This window comes from Peromyscus maniculatus, chromosome 20, assembly GCF_049852395.1.
Source record: "Peromyscus maniculatus bairdii isolate BWxNUB_F1_BW_parent chromosome 20, HU_Pman_BW_mat_3.1, whole genome shotgun sequence".
Taxonomy (NCBI): domain Eukaryota; kingdom Metazoa; phylum Chordata; class Mammalia; order Rodentia; family Cricetidae; genus Peromyscus; species Peromyscus maniculatus.
The window spans coordinates 15,561,967-15,574,227 of record NC_134871.1 but is presented as its reverse complement, the minus strand read 5'-3'; the positions used below and the strand labels follow the sequence as shown (position 1 = coordinate 15,574,227).

The 12,261-nt window shown below is 33.8% G+C and overlaps 1 protein-coding gene across 3 annotated transcripts in view; it reads right to left on the bottom strand.

The window, feature by feature from the left end:
- Positions 1 to 12,261, bottom strand: part of Csmd3 (CUB and Sushi multiple domains 3) — a 1,148,052-nt gene that overhangs the window by 85,632 nt on the left and 1,050,159 nt on the right. For all 3 annotated transcript variants that reach the window (XM_006993205.4, XM_042265493.2, XM_042265494.2), the window contains 4 exons: positions 5,539 to 5,619; positions 4,841 to 4,954; positions 719 to 907; positions 207 to 353 (listed from right to left, as the gene is read on the bottom strand). In XM_006993205.4, the coding sequence (XP_006993267.1) occupies positions 207 to 353; positions 719 to 907; positions 4,841 to 4,954; positions 5,539 to 5,619 (531 nt within the window). The remainder of the gene's footprint in view (positions 1 to 206; positions 354 to 718; positions 908 to 4,840; positions 4,955 to 5,538; positions 5,620 to 12,261) is intronic.

Here is a 12,261-nt window from a genome sequence, read left to right as displayed (position 1 = left end):
GAATTGGAGTTATAGACAGTTGAAAACTGCCATGTGGATGCCGGGAATGAACCTGGGTCTTCTGGAAGAGAAACCAGTGCTCTTAACTGCTGAGTCATCTCTCCAGTCCCATGCTGAGCCTTTCTTATTCCCCATTTTAACTATTTACTAACAATTTCAACAGTGACAGAGGTGAGATAGATGCTAAAATTCTAAACATCACATACCAATGTATCTTATCCTGAAGCCTTTCTTGTTATTGCCATGATCTGCGGACCATTGAAGAAATACTTCATGACCATTGCTTGTTACATTAAAAGCAGCTGAATAATCTCCACTGAGAGAAATAAGCACTGGACTCTGAATATTTGGTCCTTTAGAGAGAAAATAATATAATATAGATACAAATATATAATTATATCCCCGTTTATTTCCTGTGTTTATATGCTTAAAATAGTATGAAATATTAAAGTGGTTTAAAACCCGATCGATGTACCTTATCAATAAGGGAAACCTAATACAAAATAAATTTACTAAGCATTTTAATGGTTTCTTTAAACTATAATTCATAAAAATTATCAATCTAACTACAATCTTCATATTAAATAGAGTCCATTTAATTCAAATATATCTATAAGACAAAAGTGACATAGCAATTGTTTGTACTGAACATTCATATGTACAGCTAGAGTATTTGGACTAAATTTATGAATATCCAGTAAATATAACCCATGGTTACCATCATACACCTGAAGAACATCAAATTCCTTTTCTGTTTGGAAAAATTCTATAAACATGCTGATATTATAGCCCTTTTCCACAGAGATGCTCCATGCACACATTTGCAGATTTGGGTAACTGTCAGGGTAGCCAGGACTCAATATGACTCCTGTAGAATCCAGTCGAAATTCATTGGCAGGACATAGCACTGTGAAAGAAGGCATCATTACAAGGATTTTAAAACATAAACAAAGACTGTATTCTTAATACCAAATACTTGTTTTATGCTCATTAACCACAAAGAAGACAATAGCTAGAATTTGTGTTAAACATTTTTATTGAGCTACTTAAAATACGATGTGAAGACCTAAAAATTTATAATATTTGTTTCTTCTCTCCATTACATTGAAAATGCCTTCTTTATGAGAAACATATAATTAAATAAAAGATAATGCATTCATTTCCTTTTACTTCTTCACATTTCCCTAATTATTTCTGTATTCTTATACCTTTCCTTCTTACTCTGTCTATATGCCAGTCCCATACTTTCAACTCAATTTCTTCTCATTCTAAACTTTCCACTCACTCAGGTGCATGGTCCAGTAATAAAAACCACTCTCTCAAGGCTTATATCATGCACCGTTCTTTCTGGTCTCAGGAAAGTGAGTAAGCCCTAAGGACTTTATACCATTCCCAGTCACCAGTTATCCTGAAGCTCTTGGTGTTAGCTCTTACATGCCCACAAAAGCACAAATTATTAAATCATATTGCTTCTACAATATAAGACATACTGAGAATAACAAAACAATATAATCACGAATATAATCACGTTCTATTATGCCCACCCAAAGACAATGAATTTTAATCTTGGGTTCATATCATTTGTATATTAGAACAAATAGTATTTTAATTTAGGTTTCAAAACAGAGAATAGCTGAATGATTAGGCCTTTCTTACTCCAAAGATGTCATTTAAAAAAATTAAGTAAAAGATCATAGAGATTTTAGTGTAGACTTGTTTACTATGAATCATATTGTGCATAAATATGATAAATAAACCCATACATATCAAACAGGATTAAAGCTAGTATAAACCAAAACTTTCTATTAAAATGAAGGATATGACTATAACAAAACTTCCAGTATATAACACTGTTAAATGTTTTTAACTTTAGGTTGCACCACAGTTTCAGTATTTTCACTGAGGACACTTTAGTGATCAAGAGAACAGTGGAATGCAAAATTTTTAAGATTCTGATAGATTGGAAATAAATCACATACCATTTCATAATTGAACTAGCATGCATAAATTTCTATAATTTGATATTAAAACTCATCAAAAATAATTAGGTCATGACCTTAACAATTTCTTTAAATGAACTATACTTGAAAACATCCAATATAATGGATAGAATTTACTAAAATAAACAACTTACATAGTCATAATTTTTACAGTACAGTTTAATATTTTAGACAACTTAATATTTTTGAGTTAATTTTCCAAATTCTACAAGAATTGAAAAAATGATGAACTTAAGGAATGTAGAACTACTCTTTAACTGTGGAAAACTTGAAATATTTGAAAAGAAATTGAGGCAGAACTAGTTTTCAGATTTTTGAAAGTGACTATAAAGTGTAGTGATAAACATACTATTACTAGGTCTAAGTGGGCCCGAGGGTTGAATAGGAATGTAATACTTCCTCTTTTGGAAAAATGAAAATATCTAATAATTTATAATTGAATGAAAACAGTCTAGGTGTGTTCTAGAAATTTTAAGAGGAATGAGCACTTTAGTAAGTTTGTGAAACTTAACTTAAATAAAACAGGTAAGACAGTTTTTTGCATTAATACCTTACCAGATAATGTATTCATAAAGAAACTCCATAGACTTATTCTAAAGGATGACCTATTAATTTTTAGTGACCCTCTCAAGTGTTCTGTGACTAAATACTGAATTTATTTTGCATTTTCTACAGCAGACAGAATAAGATATATAGTAATTAATCTAAAGAAAGATCCAGTTTTAGAACTGAGACATTGAAAACATGGGAAAAGATGGACTATGAAATACGAAGGTTGTCCAGATTAGTTTGTTTATTTTCATCAAGCATTATCGAATTGTGATCCAAACATAGAAAGTCTCTTTGCAAGAGTCTAAAACTTAACTTATCTGTTTTGATGTAGGAAAACAATCATGCCGTGGCTCTGTCTCCTCACATTTTTTATGCCTGCTGAAGTATTTCCCCATGCACTATCTCCAGAGAGGAAGAAACCCTATTTTTCCATTTGTTTTTATCTGTTCATGAATATGTGGCCTATATAATCCTAAATGGTTACAGAAAAGTTTTCCAAGGAGGAAAGAGTTGAATGAATGACATCTACATTGTGGATATAAGTTAGACTTCAGAATGAATACTCAACAAACATCAAGAGGTTCTAGCAGCCTTGACCGAGATCATAAGACATTGTCACAGGGTGACAAGTTTATCTCTGCCTTTCTTTCTGCTACATTAAGAGACTCCTTGGAAGATCCTTCATCATTTCATAAGGATTCCAATATGGTAGAAAAGCAAATGCTAATTCCTAGATATTGCATGATTAGAATAATAAACAATGCATTACTGTTATTTTGAGGCAGTCTCAATTGGTAATATAGAGTGGCTTCTACTTCAGTATATAGCCTAGGTTGGCTTATAAATTCTGGGTAATCCTCTTGCGTCAGCCTTCAATGTGTTGAGAATACAGATATGAGTCACATTGGACTCATTATTTTTGTTTTAGGTTTTCTGTCAGCAATTATGATACTACTCAGGAAACAGGTTTCCATATGTCATAAAAAATTCAATAAAGAAAGTAACCCAAGAAGCTCTAATGTGGCATAATAAAATGTTTAATTTTGTTCAAATTGGCTACCAGTTATACTCAGGTACTATGAGTTAGATTATGGACAGCACAAATCAACCGTAAACGATGCTTAAACATCTTAATTTTATTAGTCTTTCAAATTCCTCCTTTAGCTGTCTTGGTAACATAGTAAATCCCTTTAAATCCCTGTCCAGTTCTTTTATATGTCTCTTTGCATGATCAACGGACAGTAGAAAATCCTTTCTCTAAGCTTTTTCTATGAAAACTTTCATTGCTCATTTTGAACTTAGGGTCACATATGTCTCCATCAAGCTGTATCTGACCCAGAAATACTTACTTATCATTTTTCTATAGCTTTCTGAAATGTGTTCTGAACATGGTGTTGTGGTTACTTGGAGGACTGCCATGGCCTTACATAGTGATGCTTATATAGCAAAGTCCATCAAAGGTTGTTTGTTTTTTGTTTTGTTTTGCTTTGATTTTTGGTGTGTGTGTGTGTGTGTGTGTGTGTGTGTGTTGAATCCTCCATCTTCTCATTTTTTTTTTTTTTTTTGGATTTTCAAGACAGGGTTTCTCTGCGTAGCTTTGCGCCTTTCCTGGAGCTCACTTGGTAGCCCAGGCTGGCCTCGAACTCACAGAGATCCACCTGGCTCTGCCTCCCAAGTGCTGGGATTAAAGGCATGCGCCACCACCGCCCGGCCCATCTTCTCATTCTTAATATGTAATAAATAAAGGGTTATATGGCTAGATTAGAATTATATTTTTCCAAATAAAAAGAATTATCACCTCAGTCTTTATTTGGTGTTTTGGTTTGGTTTGGTTTGGTTTGGTTTGGTTTGGTTTGGTTTGGTTTTATCCTTCTTCTTTACCCTTATTCATACCTCAGAGAGCAAAAATACTTCACATAGTTTAACTGACTTCAGGCTAATTAAAAATATTTAAATCTCAGAAGAATAAAAGATTTTTTTAATTGGCACATCTGAGAAATAATTGAATTAAAAATACCCCATAGGGATTATATACCTCAGAATCATATTATCAGGCAAGTATTCAACACTGTAATGACATGTATTTTCTTTGAAAATTTGTCTTTTCTGCTTAAACACAAAATAAATGTTTAAGAAGTTAATAACTACAAGTTATATGTTGCAGTGTGTGTAATCCCAGTATTCAGGATGCAGAGGCAGGTGGAACTCAAGTCTGAGGCCATCCTGAACTATATAGCAAGATCTCCTCTCAAAAAGTAAATTAGCAAATAATTGCAAAACATCTAAACCTTGACAAACTGGAGGTGCTCCATCCATCTGCAGTCGTTCTCCAAGTCTGCAGGTCAGAATTGCATTTCCAACCAGTGTAAATCCTGGAAGACACTGATACCTGATAATATCACCTGTTAAAAAAAAGAAAAGAAAAGAGAACTTCAGACAAGCTACGAAGTTTAGCTGAATAGCTGCTTTCATTTTAGAAACAGACTTACTTTCGTTTATACATTTTTAATCAGTGCAAAAATACCATCAATTGTAAGTATGGGTTACTTTAAACATTGAAGAAACAAGGATTGATAGTGCTGATCAACCACAAATGAAGGAAGGAGTAAGCTACCGATCCATTTTTGATGAGGGATGCCAGCTACATAGAAGCAATTGCCACAAGGCATTTATTTTGTTGACATGAGTATAATCCTTCAGAATGTGTCTAATTGTTAGAAGATTGCCATGCTGTTGTTTATTACCTAGGTATAGTTCATGGCATTTCTTCAAGATTACAACACATATCCAATATGCCCTTGACACACAGCGTTCATAGGTCCTGTTTACTGTTTCTGTTCTTCTTTGGATTCTTTTTTCTCCTTCATAATCTCAACAAACCCCATCAACCCACAGGCTGCTGCAATTGTGCATGTTCCCTTTTCTTTTTAAGAAAGATAGTTCTGCTATAAGGGTATTCTTTGAAAATGGTTTTAAAGACTTTTACCTATTTCAAATTCATCATCTTCTGTCAAAATTTCTGCATTAGGTACAGGTGGTGGAGGCTGGCACACTCTTAGTTGGTAGGCTAGAAAAATAAACAATATTTGTTTATTCCTTTTGGAGAAACTCCATGTATACACACACATATCAAAAATTATGCAAAATTTTTGGAAGAATTAAATGTATTTTCATTTGTAAAGTTCCAATTACTCATTTAAAAACAAGATGACAATAGAGGAGAAAACAATTACTTCTTTAGTTATTAGAATAGTTTTGTGTCTTACACTGCATTTCTGCTCCCTCATTCATGTTACATGGTTTGTAACACCTTGTCATTTTTTTCTTAGAATGATCATATTTTAGAAATATGTGTTTGTGTCTTTATTTGTTCAATGCTTTTCTAGCCTGAAGGTTCATCATAGAATTCTTTGCACTTAGGAAAGTGACTGACATCAAATAACAGCTCAGTTTATGGGACGTTTTAGGCAATATTATAAGTACTTTGCTAATAGCATTTCAATTGACCATCACAAAAAAAAATCTTATATCTATGTAACTAGATCTATAATGATTTCCATTTGACCAAAGAGAAAACTATCAAAAGGAGGTGAAAATGTCTACAAATCACACAGCTGTTGTGTGGCTGAGCTCAGTGCGAACCTACTTCATCTAACTCTGGAATATGAACTTATCCTGGGACATTAGTGTACACGTGAGATACGTGTGTGAAGAATATAGTTTCCAATTATCACCATTGCTTTTAAAAGTCATGCTTATGGTTTAAACTGGTATTTGGTATCATTTAAAGACCATCAAAAATGTTTCTAAATCCAAACCTCATAGAAATCAACTCAAAATGATACTTAAAATCAATAATACCACTATATTTTATTAAAGTTTTATTTTCTCTGGGAATTTTTATAAACATGCTAAATTGTTGTTCATTTAGGAAACTGATTTGTACCTGAGGCAAATGAATGTGGTGTTTTTTTTAAGATGTGTTAAATTTTGCTATGTAAACTGACAAGATGGGTATATAAAAAGAACACAACATAAAAAACATACTAATTTAAACAACATGCCAAAGTATATGGAATAATGAGAACATGTTAATTTCCTCTTATTTCTAAGACAACATCTTCACTATTTCACCTATTGTAAGAGTATTACTGGAACACTGAAGAACATCAACTAGACCGGTTAAGGAAAACTCCTGTAAGAGGAAATTTTTAGAATAAATGCTGAGAACACTTAATATTTTTCCAGTTCTAATGGGTTACAACACACAGAAGACATTACAGATTTGGGGACAAAAAAATAAGAAAACTTGCACACAAATTTTAGTGATAGATTCTGGCTGATTCCCTATCATATCATCTAACCAAAAGCCATCTATAAAAGGTTCATTGGCTAGTCAATTTCCAGGTTAGTAAGGACCAAAAGAGGAATTTTAAAATATATAAATAGAGAGAGAGAGTGATGAACCAATAGAGAATGATGGATTAGCTTCTGCAAATTGTTGCCTGAACTGTAAAATTCTTTCTGCTTCTACTTTAACCTATTTATAAAATAATTCTTTGATTGGGTTTTTTTTTTTTCTTTTGGTTCTTCGAGACAGGGTTTCTCTGTTTAGCTTTGTGCCTTTCCTGGAACTCACTCTTTAGCCCAGGCTGGCCTCAAACTCACAGAGACCTGCCTGCCTCTGACTCCCGGGTACTGGGATTAAAAGGTGTGCGCTACCACTGCCCAGCTGGTTTTTTGTTTTGTTTTGTTTGTTTTGTTTTGTTTTGTTTTGTTTTGTTTTGTTTTGTTTTTGTTTTGTTTTGTTTTGGAGTAAAACACAACCTACACAGAAAAGATACATTACTAAAGAATAAAACAAAACAATTTGTTGACAAGAAAGTCCATGATAGAAAAACATATTCAGATTTTTTTAAGTTTACTGAAAAATTACTAGAAATTTTGAAAAGTGCTTTCCTAAATATAGATTTTATAGGGACTGGTTCTAAAAATAAGAGGTAACTGTAAGAAAATAGTGAAGAGAATTTGAAACATAGACAAATAATGATACATAGAGAAACACTAGTCTATAGCTAGGAAAATTCATTTGAATGTACAGCAGAAGAGAGATCAACCCAGAAAATGGAAAAATTTGGAAATGCCACGTAAACCTGATTTTGCTTACCTTTGTGATTTTATCTTTAATTATTGTGGTAATATTGAATTATTTCATTGTTTTAAGGCAGTATGGCACATTTGTGTTCATGTATTAGTTGTGGTTTCTGTCACTTGTGGAACATGATGAGAATTAGCTTCCTTATTCAGTTTTAGTGTGCAATAGACCAGAAGTTGTAAATTATTATCTGTGAAGACCATGTTTGTACAACTTCAAATGGATGCTGTGAGCTAAAGTCTGCTTTGCTCTCTTCTGTTTCCAGTTACCATCAATTTCATAGGCCACAACCCAAGAAGCAAAGGGATAACAATGAGGCCAGGTAGGGTCTCCAGAACAATGTTCTTACCACTTTAATAGAAACAATAACACTTTTACCTGATTTATGGATGTGAATTCTGAACAAAATTTCTGTTTTGTGAGGTGTTTGTTTGTTTGTCATTGTTTTTTTTTTTTTTTTTTTTTTTTATGTCTTTTTTGAGACAGGTTTTCTCTGTATAACAGAGCTGGCTATCCTGGAACTTGCTTTGTAGACCATGCTGGCCTCAAACTCATAAATATCCACCTTCCTCTGCCTCTCAACAAAATTCTTTTTGCATAAAGTTTTCCTACCTCCCTCTCGGTGATTTCACTAATTCCTTTGGCTTCATTTCTTTTCTAACTTTAGGTTTCAACTTCAAAATCTACAACAAGCTAATCATCTCTTCTATGATCCTCAATGTCTTTCTCTATTACAGTGTAAAATTAAAATCACAAAATCATGTTTTATGTGTAGTACATATAATCGTGGCTAGTTTTGAAATGAATTAATATCCATATACTTGTCAAACTGTTCATTATTTAGGTCTCCAGGTAGACTCACCTGAGGGAAGATAATTGTTGAACCGCCTTTTATACAACCTGGTAATTACCCTGTCACTGTCTGTAACGCCATGAATATGAGCAAAATAAATGACAGGTTGGAGGTTTTCTGAAGATGCAGAGTCTCTAAATAAACAATTATCCTTTTCTAACATGTCTCCCAGATTTTAAAATAAAAAAAAAATAAGGATAAAAAAGAGGCAACTGTGGGTTAGAAAGTTTCTTATGTGGAAACTAAGTAGATCTGCCTGGAAAGCTCTTTAAGGATAGACTGTGGAGTTCCAACTAAGAAATTAGAGTTGGGAAGAGCAGAAGAAATCAGTTTCATCTGTTTCTCCCTGACATTAAAACAAAACACTGAAAATTAGCAAATAATATGAAGTTTACAAAGTTCTTTCCTGCTCAGTTTCTGGATGTCTGCTTCTTAAAATAACTCTAGATTTGAAGTTTTTTCTGCCAACTTCTCAGTGTAGATAGATATGTACCATATCATACCTGCTATGCCAGGATGAATAGTGTCCTTTAAACTAGTGTCATCCTTGGAATCTGAAGAAATTTCTTAACTAGTTATATCTACAGTAACTTCATTTCACACTGTAGATATAACTAGTTAGGCTCCACTGATATTGAATTAGGGTAAATTTTTAATTAAGTGACATATCCTTGTAAAAAGAAATAATAAGATGCTGAGTCATGGCCATGCTTTGTCATGAAGAGATTGTAGTGATTCACATAAAAGCTGAGAATGCAATACAATGACGACTGTCTGATCATTAGAAGGTAGGAGAAAGATGGGGTCTCATACAACCTTCAGGGAAGGCATGAAACTGTTTGAACACAATAGCTCACGTTTGAGTCCTCTTCCTACTTCAGAGAGTTACTTTTCTGCATCAGTGAATTTAACTACATCAACTCAACAGGTTATATTTAGGAGTATATGTATATACAAATTTATATTTGCATGTGATATTGATTTTGAAAACAGAGACTATCAACTTGAAGGAAAGCTAGGAGGAGTATATGAGAATGTTTGCAGCTATGAAAGAGAAGGGAGAATTATTGTAATACAAAATAAAAAAACTCAAAAACACACAAAAAAAGAAACTTTGCCTGCTTGTCTTTAGGAAAAACAAGGGAAGGAAGATGGGGGGTAGAGATAAAGGGAGGAAGAAGAATGGAAGGTAAGTGATGAGAAGGGATGAGGAAAAACAGGAGGGGGAGGAAAGAAAAAAAAGAGTCAGAAATGTAGGCATAAAAATAAAATTCTAGTCAGATGATGTGTCATACACCTGTACACTTACACCAGAACCATTTGTGAGACTACAATGAAAAGATCACAAGTTCTAGGCCAGCATCAACTTAGGACAAGATTCTGTCAAAGACTGAAGAAGGGGAGAAGAAGACCTATGTGTTGCTTTAATCCCCCTAGTTCATGGTACTATTATTGTTATTCCAGAAATTCCATGAAACTAAATATCCATATTATTAATGGGAATTCAGTATGCTGTTTATGTTTTGTATCTGTCATATACATCACTAAACTGTTGATAATAATCTAGATGATATTCAAAGCCCTTGCTCCTCAAGCATGAAGAAAAGAGCTCTGATTCCCCGAACCTACATCCAAGCTGGACAGAGAGATATCTGGTCAACCAGTTAGCTGGGATTGGTGAAGTCTGGATACAGCCACAGACTTTGCTCAACAAATCACATAGAATGAGATTAAGCAGAACACCCAACATCAACTTCAGGCTTCTACATACATACTCACACATGTAAATGTCACCCCTCCCTCTCCATCTTCCTGCCTCCCCCTTCTCTCATTCTATTTTTCTCACACATACATACTCACTAGCATGCATTTACACACACTACACAGTTCCACACACAAAAAGCAAAGAAGGAATTTAGTTTGTTCACACTAGACACATTTCCTTCTACAATTGCAGAAAAATAAACAAGTATTGGAGTTATTTTCCTCATTTCCCTATTCTTGGTTACAACGAATACACAGCAAATGTCAATATTTTAAGTTTATAGTCTGAGATTGGACATGCTAATTACTTTTATTTTCCCCGGGTCCTGTTTTGAAATATTGATTTAATTCCTATGAGTCCTCCAGGAATCTTTTGATTTGACATACAATGCTTTACCATATATTCATTGAAGGAAGAAGCTTTGCTAGCCAAAAATTTGTCACCATCATATTGAGTAATAAGTTTTTCACAATCTTGTACTCTTCCATCCTTAGTCTTTCATATTTGTTCTTGCTTCATAAATAGCTTCTATGGGAGCATTTGGCAAATCTTTACCTTTTGTACAATAACTATCATGGTTCATAAGGTTGTTCATCAAGTAAGTTTATATTAGGTTCCTACTGCGTGTCATATGTGATGATAGATGTGAGAAGTGCATCTGAAAAAGGTACTATTACTATTCCTCATACGTACATTGATAATGGATGAGAAAGACTAGAATCAAATAGTTAACCAGTAGAATTAGAATAGTTGAAGCAAGAGGTATGTGTGATGGTGGTAGTGGTATGTTGTGCGTGTGTGTGTGTGTGTGTGCATATGTATGTGCATATGTGTGTGTGTGCATGTGTGTGTGTCTCTCTGTGTGTGTGAGTGTGTGTGTGTGTGTGTGTGTGTGTGTGTGTGTGTGTGTGTGTGTTTATGTTTGGAAGAAGGAGGACACAGGGAAGAATAAACCTCCCAGAGAAGACAACATACATAAACATAGAACAGAAAGTATGGTGATTGTGTGTAAAAGTTCTGGGAGCAGAAAGAGGAAAAACAGGACTGAGCTGGGGAAAAAACAAACAAGAGTGTGTGGGCCATATTTTCAAACTATAATTACTTTAATTTGAGACCATATAAAAATCATTAACTTTAACAAAAACTCCATTACAATAGGAATAAAAATAACAATGACCACAGCGGAAATGGACAAGAGCAGATACTGAGTGAGACTGGTAAAGAATCTAGTCCAAACTATGAACCAGCAGGTATTTTTAGCTACAAACAGTTCTTGAGAACATTTGAATTCCAAGAACCACAGGAGTAGTCCAGTATATCATCCACATAGATAGTTATACTCTCCTTAAATACTAAGCAACATTTTTGTTTTATTAAAAGATAAGTTATCAAAAAGCTGCCTCCTGCCACAAACAACCTACCTCTTACCACAGACTCCTCTATCACACAGTCATAAAGTTCTAAAACAATTGGCAAGTAAGTATTGATTAAAAAAAAAGTATCTAAGCTTTGTGTGTTCGAAATAACAGTACTTCTATGTTGCTAACATTTAACTTATTTTACTATGTGTTATAATTTGTCTTAAATAGAGATGATCTCCTCACTGATCATATTATATCACAGTGTCATAGGCCATTCTCAGTTTCACATCTTTATTCTCCCTCTGGCAACTTTCATAATCCGTTGGCTTAAAATCCATTTTTATGCACTCAATACAGCATCAAATAAAAGAGACTTTTGGTAATACTACGAACTTTTACCTTTTGAGTGTGTAACTGACATGGAGCACAAAACAGTCAGTAAATAACTAATAAACACTTGTTGAATGTCTAAGTTCAACATAATTTAAAGAAAAAGAGAGGTCAGTGTGGGAGCCCATTTTCAAGTTCCTCGTGGCTTTACCCAGCATGTCTGCATAGAGGATGATTAGGACCAT